At 32.9% G+C, this 21,343-nt stretch overlaps 1 protein-coding gene across 2 annotated transcripts in view; it reads left to right on the forward strand.

Annotated features, from left to right (window-relative positions):
- The first annotated feature begins 485 nt into the window (after positions 1-485).
- Positions 486-21,343, forward strand: part of LOC123691649 — a 65,071-nt gene continuing 44,213 nt past the window's right edge. For both annotated transcript variants that reach the window (XM_045636150.1, XM_045636151.1), the window contains exon 1: positions 486-662. In XM_045636150.1, coding sequence (XP_045492106.1) covers positions 584-662 — 79 coding nt within the window. In that variant the 5' untranslated portion in view covers positions 486-583. The remainder of the gene's footprint in view (positions 663-21,343) is intronic.

Consider the following 21,343-nt stretch of genomic DNA (forward strand, 5'->3'; position numbering starts at 1 on the left):
TACCTACCTAATCACTCAATCAATAAGTAACATTAACAGCATCATCTAAATTATTGGTAAATTTCAGTCAAAGTACTTAAATAATAATTTAAATTTAAATTTACACGTACAAAAGTGCACTTCAAATTAACAATTCGTGCGTAACATACAAAAGCAAAACACTAACATATACGTTATACCTACGACTGCACAAAATCCAAAAGTATAAACGCGAATAAAAGAAACATAAAAATAAACCACCCTTTAACCACGAGCCATTAAAATTAAAAAGCTACTTGTAATTACGCACTAAAGTAGCACCAATCGACATCAAATACAAACTAATAATGTAGTTAACGACTGCCATAAAAACAGTAACGTTTATTGGGACGAAAATTGACTAGCGACACGTGGTCGGAACGAAATACTCGAAAGGAAATGCGAGATACAAAACAACCCTGCCCCCGCCACCCTCGAAGAGCTTTTGGCCTCAGTCGAATGCCGTGCGCCGCTGAGAGTGGACGTCTCTTTAGTGCTTCAACTTTGTTACGTCATTGTAAACGTATCGAGTGATTTTAGTGTTATGGTGTTTCGATGATTTGAAATGGTTCGACGTAAGGAAGCAAAGTATGCTTTTACGCATATATGCATCTTATTTATGTCGTTGTTCGCTTGTTTTAACGGTAAGTTTAGACTTTAGGGGCAGAAGGAAGCTAATGGTTTGGTTATGGTCCGCTTGCGCCGGCCGTTTCCTTTTCCCGGCTTAAATGTAACGTTTTGTTTCGAAGGGTTATTGTTGTATTAAATTTAAAACGGTCAGTTTGTTATCTATCGGTTAAATTTTTAACATATTTTTATTAGTCTTTTGCAATTATAAAATATTCTTAGGTCACTGCAATAACTGCCTAAAATTATTATCGATGCATCGGCAAAAAAAAAATGTTAAAAATGTTATTTTTCAGTATTCTTAAATTATTTTCTATTTTATGATAAAAAATACTAACGAAACAAAGATAAACATTCGCATCCATTTCGCGTTATTCATAATTCATAGTTCTCCTGTTTATGTAGGTAATCGAAGTTTGTATCTATGTATATCTTGATTTAATAATATTCCCAAAAGCGTTCAAATTTAACCGCTCAATAAAATACAAATTTGTGTGAAAGCAAATCTCAATTTATTTATCAGACATCAAGTAATGTATAGGTGCCTATCTTCCGATAAACCGCGACAAAGGAAAGCCATCAACGGATTATGATCCGCGTAAAGAAGATTATAGATTTATCGTACTTACAGCCCTAATTCGATACATTTTACGATAAATCCATTTTTCGGGTATAAAAAATAATATTAGAGGTTTTATTTATTAAAACGCTAAACGGTTTTCAGAATTGATACGGCTAAATGAGAAGTTGTTGGAATAGAAAGCTTTTAAGAAGTTTTTTAAGTGCAAAGTTGTAACGAAATTTTGTAAATAATTTTAATATTAATAGGTACCTAACTATGTACCTACTTTGATTTGAATTCTGGAACATTTTTAGATATACCTAGATCTGAATTAAAATATCAATTCAAACAACGATCTTTTATTAACATATTGTTTGCAAATTAGGAATCGTGTAACCTAGAAGTCTCGAGCATAATTTTCCGGAATATTTTATTCGTTACCAACCTATGTTTAAGTGAATTTATTCAATATTTTATACAGAGTCTACGCTAGTCAACTCCTTACGCTGCATATTGCATAACAATCACTGTTCCTGAAACATACATTTTTTAATTCCTAAATTAGGTACCTTATTACAGGTAGCGTAGGTACCTATTGTACCTAGGGTCATTGCGCCTGTTCGCGTCCACCTGCCTATTCGCGTCCATTTTGCGGATATCTTTTAGAAAATTCACGTAAATAAGTATACTTTATGTAAAATTGTAATAAGAAAAATTTCCGATAATACCTCAATGTATATGAGACATGCACACATATTCAAAATATGCCTGCGCAACGTCTATCCTATTTAAAAAAAATATTTAATTTTGGCTATTAAACGAGAAAGCTAAAACGCGCTGAATTTTGAGAAAAAAATAGTGCGCAGCGTCGCGTTTGACGGTAAGTATCTTATTGTTAAATGTGAATTTTTGAATATGTAACTGTTTCTTTGCTTTGCTAACAAAACGTGGAATAGTATGGATTATAAATCAGCTTATTTCTTTCACTATTAATAGCTAAAATAAGGTGGACGCGAATTACTACACCGAATTTGTACAACTTCCATTTTGCGTCCACAGTGGGCGCAAACTATACCTATAGTGCATAACAATAGAACATATTGCGTCCACATTGTTTTTCATTACGTAGCAATGAATTGTTTGCTAAAATATGTAATTTAGAATAGATTGTAAATTTTTGACTAAGACCACAAGTTGATAATTTAAATTTTCATTCAAATTAGCAAATTTTTATGCTATTTTTTCATTTTAAAATGGGTATTCTAAAAATGAGACTTGTATTTTTGAGAATGACAGTCAATAAGTCTGTGGTTAAGAAAATAATATAAACAAAAAAGAAATTTAATTCATTAGAAACTAAAAAATAGGGTAGGTAGGTAATCTTAATAGAACTGATTATTATTTATTTACATAACATAACTTTGTTTTTTGTTAATTTTTGGTTCTAATAATGATGAGAAGATAAATATAAATAAGTTTTTCCAATTGCCTCACACAGTGAATTATATTAATAATAATGTTGATTTTAGGGTTCCGAACCTCAAAAGGAAAAACCGGAATCCTTGTAGGATCACTTTGATATCCGTCCGTCTGTATGTCCGTCTGCCGGTCTGTCTTTCTGTCAAGACCCTATTTCTCAGTAACGCGTAGAGGTATAAAGCTGAAATTTATTTTGAATACTCAAGTCTACGGTCCCTTGAAGCAGTGAAAAAATCACACTTATAAGCCAAAGCAATCAAAAGATACAGCCGTTTATGCTGCAAATTTTCGCAAATTTCGACATTCGCAAGGGAATCAAAACCTACAGGGTACTTTAGGTGAACACAGATACTTGAAGTTTGGTACAAAGCAACGTCTTATAGCACAAATAAGGGAAACATTGAAAAAATAATCATTTACAGTTAAAACATATGAAAAAAGACAGGTTAATAAGGAACCCTCGGTATGCGAGTCCCACTCGCATTTGGCCGGTTTTTATTAAATAACTATATTCGTAAATAAATAATTTATTAAAATCTAATTTTTATTTGCATTTATCTGATAAAATATCACCCAATACACTCTTAATTCCTTTTCTAAGCTGGTGGACGCGAACTGGTCCACGGGTGGACGCAAACTGGAATTTTTGGACGCGAACTGGGTAAAACGCCTAATTCTGCTATTTGTCTAGATAAATAAAAACCACATGATATTTCCAACACAATTGAAAGTAAATCTTAAAATAGACTATGTAATAAACACGTTACATAAATTTTGCGTTGAAATTTGTTCTGGAACATTTTTATTTTCTCCTTCAAACTTTCCAACTGCACTAAGTGGACGCGAACAGGCGCAATTACCCTACCTAGATATTTGCTTTTTATGTTGACGTACCTATCTTATGTAAAATTTAGTAAAATACCTAGGTAGGCACCTCACTTTAAAAGTTCAATTCTATTTCGCAAAGAGATCTTAAAGGAAAAACAGATATCCCCATGGATTCAATACTATCCTAACTTCATAACGACCAACTGACAATCGTTTTATTTGTACACCAAACACTTTGAAAGGTTTCCAAGTTTGCCAAAACAAGATTGTGCCCGTTATCTGGGTACAATCTCTCATATAAAACTTGTGATATCTAAGGTTTTACATAAAATAAGGGTGGTGAATTATGTTCATGTGAAATTGGATGGCCTTTTTATGAACGGATCGTACTTTTTGATAATGTTATCTAATGGGATCGAAGGGGGTTTTGTAGTGATTAAGGTTGCATTTTTGTATGTATAAATCGTAATTAGTGAATTTAGTTGATATAGTGTAGTAATAAGGTGATAGAAATAAAATGTTTGCTACAAATTTTTATCTCTATTTTCTGATTTCGATGATTCTCCATCTAATTTGACTTTCAATTCTATTAGCCTAGTATTTATTAGATATCTATCAAGACTTAACCCTTAGCAGGTATCGTGGGTCAAATTTGACCCAGAAGCGCACATTTTCGGTTATAATTCTTTAAATATTTATGCAACGACTGTGCGCTTCTAAGTATTCTCAGTGCGTCACTAGCTGCAGCGGGGGGTGGATGTGCAGCACCGTGACTATCTTAGGAGCGGAGGTATGTAGCTTTCTGGGTCACGTTCGACCCACGACACCAAATAAGTAACTTTTTTCACTGAGTGTAATTACCTACTTACTTTTTTGTTTTATTGTTTATTTGTACTACATTGGAGGGCTTTTTGAACGACAGACAAATCGAGGAGTTGATGGACGACTTAAGTGATGATTTGGAATTGAAAAATGAAAGAATACCAAATGTAAACCAACTTTGTGACGACAAAATCATCAGCGATCGAGACAATCCCTAATCTGTTAGTTGCTCAGAAGACAGTGTATTTGGAGTAAGTTCTGACGACAGTGAAAACGAAGAGGAAATACGAGAATAATAGAAAATATACGAGGAACGAAAATACGAGAGATGAGAGTGAAGAAGATGAGGATGATATTTGATGGTAGAAGTCATTTTGGATTTGGTTGTCATTTTTTTTATTTTATGCTGATTTCAGAAGCAATTTATTTTTTTGTTATAATAAAGATATGAGAAGTGCCATAAATATATTTTAGTTAAAGTTTTTCTAACATTTCTATTTTTTTTTATGTTTTAAGTGCACACTAACCAAAAAGTGCCATAAAATAAGGTTAATTACAAATCCGTGTAAAACATGATATTTTTTATATATTCTAAAATTAAATAAAGTTAATTTTGTAAAAAAATATTTTTTTATTTCTTATCTAACCATATTTTATACAAATAATAAAAAATCTACGTTCTACAACAGATTGTTTGGTATGGGTAGAATTTGACCCACGATATCGGTAGTGTTGCCAAAAAAGGCGATACCAGCTAAGGGTTAAAAATTATAACTTCGGAAATAAGCCGACAAGATATTTCGAAAAGTTTCTTCAAATGTTATCATCTAAAATATAATTAAAGCACTCCTTGCGGGGTAGTTAGCCGAAATTCCGTCCCCCCAGGGTATAGACAAAATAGCGCTACACCAACTTAAAACTTAAACATTAACTACATACAATGTAAGATTCCTAAGTTATGCAAGTTGGCTTCATAGTCCTTGACTTATCAACTTAGCGGAAGTAGACATGAGAACGCTTAGCAAGTGCATAATTGAGTGTGCTCAAGTTCTGAAAATGCCGTAAATGGCTTCAGGTGAGAGCCGAAATGTTGGCGGTTCTTTCTTCATGTTCCATTAACGTGAGTGCTCTGAAAAATCTCTTCGGCTCTTATTTTAGAGCATGTTTGCCAGCTCTAATGGAATGTATTGATTCTTGTGTCATTTTTTGGTAATTGCAATGAGTAATGACGTGTCTAAAAGTAATTTTTATTTATACCGTCGAAGAATATGAGCTGTGATTTGTGATCACGTCCTAACCTTAACCATAGTGATACTTTGCTAGGCTACATCCAAGTAGAATCCACATAACCCACGGCTCCTTCCCCGGGGGCGATGGGCATCTATGCAAGATTTCCACACTTAAAAATAGGCTATATCTAAGCGCCGAACTGTTCGAGTTTCATCTACTTAAGCTGTCTGTACGGTGTACTTCCTATTTAATTGTCTATAGGATATACTAGAACTTTCAAATGCCCAGGATTACTTGCATATAAAATAAGATGTCCCATGTCGTCGTCTTCGATATAGGGCAGATGCATTGCGCACCTGTTCCAGATCGATTTTATTTACAGGCAAGTGATCAACTTACTGTGCTATGCCAGACCAAGGTACCTTTTTTTAATATGAGTAATTTAACTCAAGCTCTACACACACGTGTTTACCATTACATTTTATTGTGCTCCCCCACTGGTCATAAAAAGAGAAATAGTATGGCATAATAATTAAATAAGTGTAGAAAGTAATAAAATTAACGTTACGGATGTAAGGAAATTTCAACCGATTATGGTAGTTAGTATATCTTTTTAACAACAGCACCTCCGGGATTTGTGTACAAGAACTACCTGTATTAGGTCAGGCTATTTCTTGTGAAACAAGTTAAAACATTTATAATTTCATTCAGTCGTCTTAATCAAATTCCTACGAAATGTAACTATCTTATAATAAACAATACAATTTTTTTATCGTATCCAATGGGATCGATTCATTTTCGATTTCACTCGAATCGAACCAAATACTCTATTGATTACTTTACCATTGTGCGAAAGGGTTAATAAAGTTCAACTTAGCGTTATCATAATTTGAAGCATAACTATGCAGGTGTTAATTTAAATATTAATTGAATTATTTGATGCTCTGATAATATTGCGTTTCACACGAGCGCGTGAAACTAGCCGCTTGAATTAATTATCCTGTTTGTGCATTTATATTTCTTATTTTTAAATGAACAGGGAAAATTGTGAATGTGCGGGTTGTTAAATAAATACCTTATTTATTTATTTTTTCACTTGAGTGGAGAAAATTATGAAAATTATTAGTATTCAATCTGCAGGCAACACTGTCACTGACGGATTCTACCATACCCGTGGCCTCGTCTTTGATGCGGCTTGACGGAACACAGTGGGGTTTGGTCGGTAGAAATCTGACCCACGCCCCATCCCCGGAGGCCGTGGGTCAGATTCCCCACTTAAAAAAAGGCAACTTACAATAAAATCTTGCCGAGAAGAACATTTAATTTATTGCAATACATTTGTTTTCCAGAAAATATAATGACTTGTAGCTTTAAATATAACTTTGAAATACATTTACTGTGAAAAAGTCATACAAAGTTATTAACGAGTAATACGTCTACATTAAACTTTCACTAGAAACTAAGATATATTTTCATAAGACATTCCGCAAAAGCCAAAGCTACTTAAAGAAATATTAAGAAAATATACGGGCGAGCCACTTTGTTCTATACATTTTCTTCTCGTTTTTATGACTTCCTTTATATTACGTAAATCAGCCTTGCAGTAATAACAAAAGCCACGTACAGTTGCCCCACTGTGGAATATTTTACTAAAAGGCTACTTGGTTTTTAGAATTAATTATTTGCAAGACTGGTCATATAATTTTGAAGTGAAACTTCTTTAGGCGCGTTGAGAGCAAAGTCTCAAGGTCGCGACATGGCAATACAGTCACGTCATGGAGTGAGGCGATGATTAATATTGCCAAGGAAGTTTCACTTCTGACACGTTTGCTCGGTACATACTCTCTTTTTTATTATTTTATGTAAGCTTTCCATATGGACTTGCACCTGGGCACGCGTCAGCTGATGTCCGTGGAAATTTCCAATTCATTACCTTCAAATTTTATTTTTGCCACAAAAAAGAACGTGTGTGTGCACACGTGTCAGAACGGAAACTTTTCTAGCAAGATTCAAAGATACCAAAATCGTCGCCTTCCTCCATGACGTGACGGTATTGCCATGGCGCGACCTTGAAATTTTACCCTCAACGCACTTAAAGCCTTTACCGACTTATAACGAGTTCGTTACAATTTCTTTGATAGTTTTTAGTTTTCATTCGTATATTTATCTTATAGGTAATATTATAATTAAGGAATTTTGGTTTGAATCCTTTAAAAAATTATTGCATTTCAATTTGTCATATTCTAGTAAATGAAAACACAGTATAGGCAAATATTTTATTTCCATAATGAAATAACTATACATAAAATAGACAAAGGTAGACATAGAACTGTTCCACTTTTGGATAGTTGATTTCTCTTTAGCTTAGTCAATTTTTTTTTGTAAAAGTGTTGGTTTAGTGTGTCAAATTTTAATGAAAATTGAATTAAATTTTATATGAAAAGAAATAGAGCATGAAGTGGCATGAATCAATTAGATTAGGTATAATAATACCTATCTTTGAAATGCAACCGTCACTATTATACACTTGAAGTCTTCCTGTTCGAGGATGATAAGGACTTGACTTTCATCCCCTTTTTATAGAGTAAAATGAATGCTACATTTATTAAATGTGGTCTATTTTTTAAATGTTTCTTTTGTGAGAGTAAATATTTGATAGTTATTGTTATTGGGTGTTGAAGAAGAATGTGTTATTTACTTATTTTGTTTTGCTCGTCTTTTATATGATATCTATTTGACAAATGTATTAAAATAATACGCCTAATGAATTTAAGCTTACTTCAATAAACAACGCCTGACAATACAAAATACAAAATGTAGTTAATCTATACTAATATTATAAATGCGAGAGTAACTCTGTCTGTCTGTCTGTTACTCAATCACGCCTTAACTACTGAACCAATTTGCATGAAATTTGGTATAGAGATATTTCTATACTCGAGAAAGGACATAGGCTACTTTTTACCCCGGGACACAGTATAGGTTTTATCCTGGAAATCCCACGGGAACTGGAACTATGCGGGTTTTTCTTTGACTGCGCGGACGAAGCCGCGGGTGGAAAGCTAGTTTGATATAATTAATTGTTTCCAATAGAATCATCATATAAATCATGGTATGTTTTTTAAAGATTTCCAATCAATATACGTTCTTATATCGTAAGTACCTAGACTTTTTATTGACTTATATTATAGTGCTTAATTTTCTAAATAATTTCTTCCATCCAATTCACAAAATGGTAACTAAAACGATACGAAGCACGCGTCCATTAAGGTAGTGAGAATTAATTATGCAAGAAGCAATTGCACCAAATCGATCTTTTATACAAAAGGTATGTTATCATGTATGAGAACGTCAGCTTTACGTTATAATATACGCTTATAGGCTTATGAATAAGAAGTAGGTTCAAGTATGTTATTATTATGTCTTAAGTCATAGAAATAGAATTTATTCACATAACTAGTAATTTGGATTAAAACTTGTTGACGGGACTGCTGGTATTAGATTCCTTCCTAGGCACAAACACATTACTTATTATTAGTGATATTTTTAATGCATAGCTTCTATCGCGGGCCTTGCGCGTGGGGATCGAATCGAGAAATTAATTCCTTAACGAAAAAACCTCACGCTCCCCACTCCGACGGGCAGAGGTGTGGCTTGAAGACATAGCATGCAATAGCTTTACCGCGGCAGTCCCGGAGTGCCCCACGTCGTTTTTTTATAATAACAATTGATTTCGATACAGAATCAGAACTCAGGTTGGTCGAAGAGAAATAAAATTATATTATCTGAAAACAATTTAAATCTAAACACATTTGAAGCTGTTTTGTTAAAACTACAGAATAATTTAAGCCAATATATATATCTCGTATATACACGTAGATATAGACTAAGTATTGATATAAAGGCTTCTTAGGTATCTAGCTGTATCCAGGTACCATGTCAGGTCACGTGCTAAAGTTAGTGTCTAATATGTATGAATGCGAAAGCACTAATTCTAAAGCACAAAAACTGCTCAATGGATTTTGTTGAAATTTAGTATGCAGATCTAATATATAAAAATCAATGCCACTTTTCGTTGTAATTCCATAACTCGAGAACGGCTGAACCGATTTCGATAATTCTTTTTTTATTATATTCCTTGAAGTACGAGGATGGTTCTTATGTAGAGAAAACGTTAATATGTACCACGGGCGAAGCCGGGGCGGACCGCTAGTAAATTATAGTCTGGAATACCAAGTCTACTTTTTACCCGGATACCACGAACGTAGCCGTGGGCTGAATCTAGGAACTTTAGATTTAATATGAAGATAACAACCAGTTTAAATTTAATATGGAAATAAGATAGGTATTGTTATTTTCATTTAGGTATAATGATTGTTTTTTGATTAAAATACCTTATTGAGCTAGTTCAGCTATTTCCTCTGTATATAATTTGAAAACAGCGACAAATTACAGTAGGTAGATACTATAAAAATGTGAAGCTCATTTGTGAAGTTATTTAGCGATCGAAGAATAACAGATTTCATGCTTATTAATAATTTAGGTAAAGTCATTCCTCAATAAATACACGCGTAAAATGTAAGAATTTTCCATAAGTGTATTCACACCCTTGACATGACCTTAAAAACTGTCACTTAAACGCTATGTATCCGCACCCTAACCGTTCAAGGGTCAACAATACTACAAGACGAGACAATTAAAACCTTATCTTTGGCCCTCACTCTTCCGGCCTAAACAAACATATCACGTTTATCTGTATGTACCTTTCATAGATTCAATAAGGATGGCTATAAATTGCTAGAGAAATTTTACCTTGGCTTCGTAATTGTGTGTATTTTGGTATAATGGGTATAACCATAGATACGAGGGTTTTGGGTTATGCAGTTGGATGGCTCATAAGTAAAGTTTAATAAGAACGAGGGATTCAGGGAGATTTGAGTTATATGTGTATAATATTACCGCTACCACTTGGCTGCTCTGTGGCTTGCTAAATGCCGTATAAAAATGTGTCTTGTTTCCATAAAATTTAAATCGATTTTACACTTCCTTCAAGTTTTATTTAGGTATCCGGCAAAAATTAGCATAAGTTTATCCTTCTCAAATGATTCACTATTTCTCTTGTTCTAACGTTTAAACCTAAAATACATTACAGCGCGCAGCGGCAGAAACAAAAATTTCGAGTAATTAAGTATAACCTATATAAACTTAATAATAGTTATTCTGTAGTCTGTAAAGTATCTTAAATAAATAAAAAGCAATGATATTAATTAATCAACGAGCTTCATAGAAACTGTAGAACTGTTTAAAACTGTTTCCACGAATGAGAAAGTTTTTCTTCCAGGATTATGAATCTATTATCAGTTTTCTTCTATTGAATGAAAATTGGATTGTATTTATTCATGCTTAAGGTTTCTCTGAACGGTCCAAAAACAACAAGAGAGATAACGTTTTAAATATACGATATAATAATATATAATATATTATAATTTATTTAGATAACGTTTTTATGATAGGTATCTAATTAGGTACAGAAAACCAAAATGATTCTTTATCAATTTATTTATCTTCCAAAAGTTTTCATTGATTACAGCGTTGTTAAGGATTCTCGAAAAACTTTTACGTTTCCTGGCGCGGACGAGTACCTACAGTAAAAAAATAAAACTAAAGATTTATTGAGTCAAACTTTATCGATTTCAATACTTTTAGCAAGCAACATCTATTGCTTTCACCATTTATTTTATCGACATTAAATTTTATTGAAAGCCTGTTTTTTGTGATACTACATGCAGGTACCAAAAGGCTTTTCGCTATATATTTGATTGTCAAATGTTTTCACCACACAACCTAGATCCTTTGAACATCTACTCTAATATATTGCAAAGATTTAATAACTACCCTAAAAAAATACGTTCAAAGCTCAATTCCCGTTTCAATAACTTTACGTGGAGTCCCAAATGTTTTCTCTACGCCTCACTTCACTCCGGACGTAAAAAGGTTTCCAGCCAATGAACAAAGTCACAATAAAATGTTAGTTCACGGACTGTCGCGTTATAAATAATGGCCATAAGATTTGGACAGGTATGTTTGTTAGCACGAAGCTTTTTGCTGGGTTTTATTGCAAGCAGATGCTAAGTGAGTAGATTGAGAAATACAGCTCGATGCACTTTTCAGCCAGTTAGAACTTAAAAAGACGTGTGGCACTCGGGGACTGCCGCGGTAAAGCTATTGCATAGCATGCCTTCAAGCCACACCTCCGCCCGTCGGAGTGAGGAGCGTGAGGTTTTTTCGTTACGGAATTTCTCGATTCGGTCCCTGCGCTCAAGGCCCGCAATAAAGGCTATGCAATAGTTTAATAAGCTAAATACTTGGAGTAGGATTGGCTTTAAAGCGTTGTTAAATTTCGGAGAAAACTGTTCTATAGGATAATTAACACATACGACCTAAGGTCGTCGATGTTTTCAAGTAATAACGATATTGACAAATTCAAAACTAGTACACATCTCTAAAAGACTCGACAGACTCAACAGACTTAAGAAGGGGAAATCAGAAGTTGATAATGGAATATTTGGTTCCTACCTAGGTGGCATTATTACGAACTCTATTATACTCTTAAATTAATATAGACGGAATAGTAAATACCTACCGTTCAATAATAATTTGCCAATATTAATATTTATACGAGAGCCTATTCCTTTGATGTTGAATTTAATTATGTTTGGAGCTAAAAGCACATTTCAGTTTTGATTAAAAATGTTAAAATAAATTGTGATTAGGAAAAAGCGAAAATTGCTATATTACTGTTAGCTTTGTTAAAATATTATATCTTATATTCAATATCAATCTCAAAGTCTTACAAAAATTAAATTAATTTTCTTTAACAATTTACCTTAATTGATAACTAGCTGTGGCCCGCGGTTTTACCCGCAGTGCTCTACTCCTATTGTTCTTAGCGTGATAATATACAGGATTACTTGTAAAACACCAGCAACCTCGTAGGACAAGATAGCTAACATCATAAGTAACAACATTTGTTCTACGACTTTTGGCATAACACAATAAATTATTTTTAAACTTTTATTGTACTCTCCTAACATTTGTAAGTCTATGTTCTATTCATTATCGGATGGACGACGCGACGCCCCCTTCCCCCTCTCGTTCGCTTCTTGTTTACGTAATTTTTGGGAGGCGTAGAGTTTATAATATTCAAACGGAAAATTAAATGAATATTTATTTTTGTATGAAAATAAAATCTAACAAATTATCAAAAGTCGTAGAACAAAATATGTTGTTGCTTATGATGTTAGCTATCTTGTCCTGCGAGGTTGCCGGTGTTTTACAAGTAACCCTGTATATAAAGCCTTCCTCAATAATGATCTATCTAACACCGAAATAATTTTTCAAATCGAACCAGTAGTTCCTGAGATTAGAGCGTTCAAACAAACAAACTCTTTAGCTGTATAATATTACTATCTAATACTGATAATCTAACATCGACTTCAAAAGAATTAACAAGAGACTCTTTTCTTTTAAGTTGAAGAACTTGATTGATTGTGACTGTGATAACAGTTTGATGCCTTATCTAGTCAGTATATTATAACCATAAGTCACAAAGCTGATATCTACTAATGACTTCCGTGTGTACTCGGTGGAATATTTAGGACAATTCTGCGAAGTTCTGATGTTTTGCTTACATGATTTAGTGACTCGCCACAGCTTCGCACGGGTGCTTTTATATATTATGTTATATAAATCTTCCCCTTGAATTTATCTATTAAACCAGCATCAAATTCTGTGTAGTTTTTAAGATCTAAGATCACACAGAAAGCGAGAAGCAACTTCGTAGTGATTCAGCATTCATAGCAGTTTATAATCTTTGCGCCTCGTTTTATTTTTCATTGTAAACATTTTATTTCCACTCATTGCTTAAACCCAGTCCATATAAAACACGTAAAACAAAGCTGCTCCCACTCCAATACACACGAGAAATATTAAAAGGAGGAGCTCCAGCGAAAAATCTCAACTAGAAATATGATAGCAAATTTCGTTAAACCGCGTATTATCTTTGGGCGCATGCCAGGATCACGTGCGACTTGTAAGCGGTATATTGTTGAATAATGGATAAGACTCTGATAAATGTGCTCTTAGACCATCGTTTAGACGGTTATGTAAATGTTTGGGACCATTTTTCGAATGCAGTGCGGTATTTAGGACTATGATTGCTGGAAAATGTGTGTAGTACTGCATTGGGAGGATCTGCAATGTGATTCTAAGTTTAGATAGTAATTGCAACTATTTATTTCGATACCCTTGATAGGCATTAAGCAAGGTCTTCTTTCTTCTACACTAATAATATGTAATAACGCAGTCTCCAATTTTAATTTGATTTTACAGTGTATATTATGTCGGTTATATGTAAATCGTCTATCTTTATATACCACTTCTAAAGAAACATGTTTTTAACCATGTAGTTAATAGAACATTATAAAATATTGATTATATAGCTTCGAATATCTTGTTAAATTACCTACACGTGGAATACCTAAGCCTTCTGTCTAGATTACATGAAGTTAATACCTACGATGTTCACCTAATATAAGCTTATAGAATCTTCGACCTAAATATAAATAAACACGACCAAAATTTCTCCCAACACTTCAACCGCATATCATATTCAAGGCCGATTTTTTTAAAGCCCCGAATTGCTCGAAATTTTCTGTACTGCGTGGTACAGATAACTTCTTATCGCGACTTTTAGCATTTATAGCGGCAAAGTTTGGCTAAGTTAGTTTGTATTCGGTGCGCGTAAGCCAAAATACATAAGGTCGAGATCTCAGAATTTGTGGGTATGGACTCGTTACCAAGTTAAAGTTTGGAGATAAAAATCTGTCGATAAGTTCCCAGCTAGTTATGTATACGCTGATTTGCATGTTTCGAAGTTTCGAGAATCAATGTTGGCGGGATGCGGTTAAAGGAATGCTTATTTGATTAGGTTTTTGAGTTCGTATGTTATTTAGCAGCAATTCTTTTTCAACAAATACGTCGTATTCAAAAGATTATAATCATAGTTTTACAATGTGAATATAATATTACTGTATCTCCATTTTGTCGTATTTCAAAAACTCCTTATCAAATTCCCTACTTATCTATTAAAGCCATATATATTATTATCATGAATATTGTACCCAAATATATACCTCTAAAACATGTGACTTCCTATATTTAATTTATTAAAAAGATCTCCCAACGACAAATCGTAATGCAAAACCTTTCACGCCACACGATCCGATATCGGATCGTGTAAAGACCATTCAATGTTGTATTGGAAACATGTCACACACGGGTGACCCGAACTGCCCGAACTGTGCAGTGGACCGTTGAACAATTTCGACCGCTCTATTTTTACGAGACCGCTTTGAGTAAATACCTTACTTTGTTTCCACCAACAGTTACACGCATTAATGATTGCACCTTTGCATTTTTACGTCAAGCCGTGGACGGTAAAAATTGTCGCCTTAATGAATTGCTCGATCGTCACTATTAAATTGATTCTTTTCACTTTTTGCTATCGGTATATTTATTATTAAACTAAGCAAAGCCTCATAAAAATGTAACGAGTAAGGGTATTATGGGCTCATTATTGATAGGTAAGAGGTGATAAGTAGATACTAAAACTTGTAGCTAAAAATGTTAACTACTTTATATTTCTTAAAATGTTTTTACAGTCTTTGATTACTTTGAATGAATGAATGAATGAAAATATTTTTTTTGCACCAACACAAGGAGACAATATGAAAAAACACATGCAAACAAACACGTACAAAAAGGCGGCCTTATCGCTAAAGCAGCGATCTCTTCCAGGCAACCTTTAGTCGAGGATCATGAGAATTACGTTTTATGATGAGGTTGATGGTGCAGAACACAAAAATCATTAAATAAATAGGTATAAGACTACATATATTATACATATACATACATACGGATATTATAAAGATAAATAGTAAATATTTAGCTGCTTTTTAAACTCATTTAATGTCCCTGCCCTTCTGATTTTGTCGGGCAAACTGTTCCACATCCTGATAGCACGGACCGTAAAGGAACAGTCATAGAAATTACATCTGTGAATAGGAACATGTAATAGGAGTTTACTTTGTTATACTTTGCTATAAATTATTGAATTTTGTGATTTCATTATAAACTAATACTACCGACACTCACCATTACATATTTACAATTAGAAGTGATAATATATTTAACATAAATAACTACTGAAAAACCAACCCCTCTTTATGAATAGCAATAACTCTAGATAGGACATAGCTGACCTGACGCTGAAAAAGGAATAAAAAGCTGCAGAAATGTAAACCAAGCGTACTCGAAAAATGAAACAAAATATCTGGCCTGAATCTAGTTACTCTTGTAGCAAGTTTTATTCGCTAATGGACACGTGGGCAATCGATGAGAAGTAATACATCAGTCGTGCATACACTCTGTCATTATGTTCGTGGTAGTCATAGTATAGTGTTACAGAATATTCATACTATATTATAATTTATTTATACATCGTTCTTCAGAAGAAATATTGACTATTATTAGCTGAATTGTCGGCGCTATCCAATCAGACCAAATCTTCCCGTCAACTTATCATTCTTTCAAGAAAGGTTGATTTTAATTATTTAATTCAAATCAACCTTTTTTTTTTAATTTAATTATTTTATTTTATCGAAATTAATCGCTTTAGAAAGATACAAGATTTTTTCTTATCATAAACAATAAAGAAATTTATTAGAATTAGTCCATCGTTTCATTAAATACACCATAATCACTACCATTAAAAATTACACCTCTTTTTTGTAATAAGTTAAAATCACATTCATTGTCATATAATTTTTACCCTCTATTATAACAAAACAATAAATTATTCATCAAATATAGCATTCACTATCTTTCTTATTTATAATTCAGTTCTTGGCAGCTAAAAACTGGTCAATTAATCTAAAACCTTTGGCTAAGCGGTTTATCGTGTCGGAACAAAATTTACATCACCCGATAAGATAGCTTTATGTTTATTAATTTGAACGTTTATTTTGAAATTCCTTTGTTACTTTGAGAAAATATAGAATAGATAATATTATGTAAGTAGGTATTTAATAACTTTGTTTTAATAATATCTTAGATACCTTAAAATGAGGTACCTACTTCAGTACATAAGTAATGCAAGTTGGATATCTCGTGACTTATTTACGTATTCTTATTTAACCCATTGAGCCTCGAGCGGCCCGATCGGTCCACGACACAATAGATTTTCTATTGTGTCTGTGATTCCGGAGCCTGAGTTATAGTTGACCTAAGTCACTTATAACAATAATCTGTCAATTACCTACTGTGCCTTTAATATAATATGTTAATTCAGCGTGAAATACGACGTTAAACAACAAAGCATAAGTGAATACGAATTAAAATATGAAAATTGTCGAGTAAGCGAGTCACATATATTTCCGCATTAATTTTAAACGTATCTGTTAATTATAAAATTAACAACACAGCCTTTTGATTTTAAAAGCTTTCAGTTTGTACGTTATGGAGATGGTGACCATGAGTTTTGAGTATTTAAGGATTCTTTTTTCGTTTATAACTTTCTTATAATATATTCTCTAACTTGTATAGCAACTTGCTAATAACTTTAACTATTGCGTTAAATTTTAAACGGCTTGGCATTTTTGTACCTACTTTCAATGACTACGTCATATTTACCTGCTATCTAAATAAAGTTTTAATTGTTTTTAAATAGAAAAATCTACTAAACAAATTATATACTACGTGGATTAATTTAGGTGTAACTTGTAAGTAGTTAGTAATTATAAGGACTTTCGACCATTGAACGGTCATAGTGTTTATAAAAAGCACAAAAACATTCAAAAACGCCACCAAAAAATACTTGCCAAAGAGCTCATAAACATCTCACAAAATATTACAAAAAAATAAAACGAATCCCAAAATAACAGAACCCATATCCACCACCTGAGAAGTATGTTAAGCTTCAGAATATAACGTGCATGTAATTACTTAGCGGGTAGCGCATAGTCATGCCTTGTCATTTTCGGTAATGCCGCAGTGAGTTTCATCATTCGTCGAATGGAATTTCAACTGCCATGGAAACGGGACGTGATGGTAATCACTTGAAGTCTTGAGTTGAAGCTAGGGTGTCCATGAAGCGTGATCTTGTGGGATCCTTTTGAAAGCGGACTTTGAATAGGTATTTAGCTGTTTCAATAGGTTTGGAACGAGTATGTATTTAAAGCATGATAAAAAAAGACGTGTGGCACTCGGGGACTGCCGCGGTAAAGCTATTGCATAGCATGCCTTCAAGCCACACCTCCGAGCCCGTCGGAGTGGGTTTTTTCGTTACGGAATTTCTCGATTCAGTCCCCGCGCTCAAGGCCCGCGATAGAAGCTGTGCAATAGCTTAAAAAAAACGTTTTTTTTTTCTCGTCAAGTCAACCCAGACAGAGACCGGGCTCATATAATATTATTTTATCTTACCTCAATTAACAAATTCATTGATTAAAACTAGAGACTATAATTACCTTACCTACCTTTCCAAAATTGCCTTTAATAACCTAATATTAGACAGGAAAATACATTTCCCGGTCTATATTGGTCCCAAATTAGATTAATATTAAATCCATATTTTAACCTTTCCATTATTCTCTCTAATAAAATGTTATAGAGTGTTTCATGAAATATTTAACTATACCTATATTAATTCATGCGTTAGCTCAAAGCCGATTAACCGATGCCTTATATTTAAGCAGTAAATATTTATTATTAACATAGTTATAATACAGGGTCTTAATTTAATAAATCGTCGACAATATTTCATTAATTTTGTTCATATTCTGCGAAAAGATAATTTTAATGTTATCAAAATAAGGTCACGTTTCATCTTATTATTTTTGGAAAATACGGTCCGTTACGATTGTATTTGTACAAACAATATCATTCAAATAGGTATGTTAGTGTTTTAAATTAATACCTTTAAAGTTTAAATTAACGAATATTCCTACCTTCATTGTAGGTGACCTAACCTACACAAATCGATGTAAATTACACTGCGACCTCTTATCGACTTTTTTAGACATCTTTTGAACACCTGTGAAATATAAAGGCATTTATTTACTAACTGTGCACTCCGGTTTCGTCTATGGTACCTACACTGTCAAAGATTGGTCGCACATAATAAGAAAAATCGTGGTCTCATGCACAACTATTCACAATACCTACTGAAAATCATCACATAAACAAAGTACACATACACATAAACAATTTGTTTGTTTGCTCGAATGCTCTTATCTCGGGAACCACGGCTTCGAATAGAATTATTTCACTTTTTTGATAGTCCATTTATCGAGAAAGATTACCTATGTCCTATATGTATAATATTATCGTCACGCTAAGGCCATAAGTATCGGAGAAATACGAGTAAAACCACGGAGCACAGTTTGTATAGCAAATACAAATTTCGCAATAATGTACAGCTACCTATATTATACCATCAGCAGTTTGCTTAATCTCAATCAATCCACAATATGGATGATTGCAATAGAGATGGCGAGTCATTCTGACTAGTGCGGATTGGCATAACGAAGTTATTCAGTACTCACTTAAGAAATATGTATTTGTATGGAATGTTCTCGTACGTTTGCGACTAAACTAAGGTTACATCTATTTTTCATATGTTGTAGACCTATGGTATTTCACAGATATAGTCACAATCACAAATATTATCATCACGCGGCTAAGAACACTTCAGATAAAACCGCGGTTTACAGCTAGACTTTAATAAAAGGCAAGTACACACGTCCTTTCTTCCACACGGGAATAGAGAATTTTTAGATTGTTGACATTTGACCTCTCGCCTACAAACAAAAGATAGACCTATAAAAATATCAAGCCTGCTGAAAATATAATGTACTCAGTCTGAATAAGAATATATTTACCGAGGTAAAAATTATTCGTAAATTCTGAACCAAACTACTTTTAAACGAAACAAGGAAATCATTTAATTTAAAAGAAAAAAGTTGAGAATACCATTATTTTTATCATTAATACTTTTAACAACATCAATGAAATCTATTAATCAATTTAATTTTGAAAATAAACCTTTACTACCAAATAACTTTTCATGCAATATTATAACTAATACTAATTCCATATAATTAAAGAGGTATATTCACTAGTAATTATCCTACAATATTATACAGATTTCATATAGCTAAAGAGGTATACTCACTAGTAATGCAACGAAACGAGGTACTTATCACGCGATGTGATGACGTCATTATTAAGCAGCCATACTCAACCGCATACTAAAGGTAAAAAAACTCTTATGACCTAACATTTAAGCTTGCCTGAAACCCTATTTGAATGTAAATTAAGTCATTTTCACGGGTTTAGTAAATTAAATTACTTTTGACTTAATTTGTGACTTCTATGTCGCAGTAAGAAATGTTTTCTTTGTGCTGCTTGTGTTTTATTTCTAACTTAATTTTTTATGTAAAAAGTTACCTTTATATTATGTAGGTATAAATAAATAATAAATAACACAAGTGATAACTGCGTTAAAAACAACCGACTTCAAACTTGCACTTGCAAAATTTACAAATACCTACAGACAAAAATGCTCATAAAATAAAAACTACTGGGCCTATCCGAATAAAATTTTTATGGGACCAATTCGACACCATCCCGCATCGATCAAAAAAAGAATCACGTAAATCGGTTCAGAAACCTCGGAGTAATCGGTGTACATACATAAAAAAAAAAAAAAAACATACCGGCCGAATTGATAACCTCCTCCTTTTTTTTGAAGTCGGTTAAAAAAACAGAAACAAATTTGTAGTTATTCTGACGAAATCTTCTTCAGCTAATATGATTTGGTTGGATTGTATGAAATAGGTATCTGAAATTAAATATTAATTGTTATTTATTATATTATTTGTTTGTTATTTTGAACTGCACTATACATTAAAAAGGTTAAGTATTATTATATAAAAGCTTCTACTATAAGATAGGGCACTGCTTGTGACTTTCAAACATTTAGTTCAACAGACTGTAAAATTGTATTTAGATCTAATATATTTGTGTTTTAAACATCCAATATTGAAAAGTTTCTACGAAAATAAATTTAATTCTATTCATTCATCAGGGCTGATTCTCTGTGCCTAGTACCTACTAAGGTTAATCATCAGAATATGTTTAAAAATATATGAACAAATACTGTCTTTTTACAAAAACTTAAAAAGTCATGGTTTAACTTAAGTTCAGAGATTTAAACTTATAGATACTATATTTTGTCCTTGTCTATGGTTTAACGCTAAAATATCTTTGTAATTCACTTTTACATAAACCATGGTTTTAATACGTTTTAGACCCGGTTTTTAGCTCGTCCATGTTTTCTAATAAGTATATGGTTTATACTTGAAGACATCTCATTTCCAGATCAATTTCATTCGTTCATCAAACGTCAATTTATCAATAACTCTCCAATCACTATATGGAAGTCATCCAATGAATTTTACGATTTCTCGCTGCCCACGGAGCTTCGATAAGCCTCTAGCGTACTATTTCTTTTGTCCGATATTGGGTCCTTCTATTTATATAATAGTTATATAGATATAGATACTATAAACCCGAATTCGTATTTATGACACTGGGAATCGTAGAGTTCTAGGCTGTATGAAATATATTGTCGAGATGCTTTCGCAATGTTGATTTAAT

This window comes from Colias croceus, chromosome 5 (assembly GCF_905220415.1).
Source record: "Colias croceus chromosome 5, ilColCroc2.1".
In the NCBI taxonomy this organism is placed as follows: domain Eukaryota; kingdom Metazoa; phylum Arthropoda; class Insecta; order Lepidoptera; family Pieridae; genus Colias; species Colias croceus.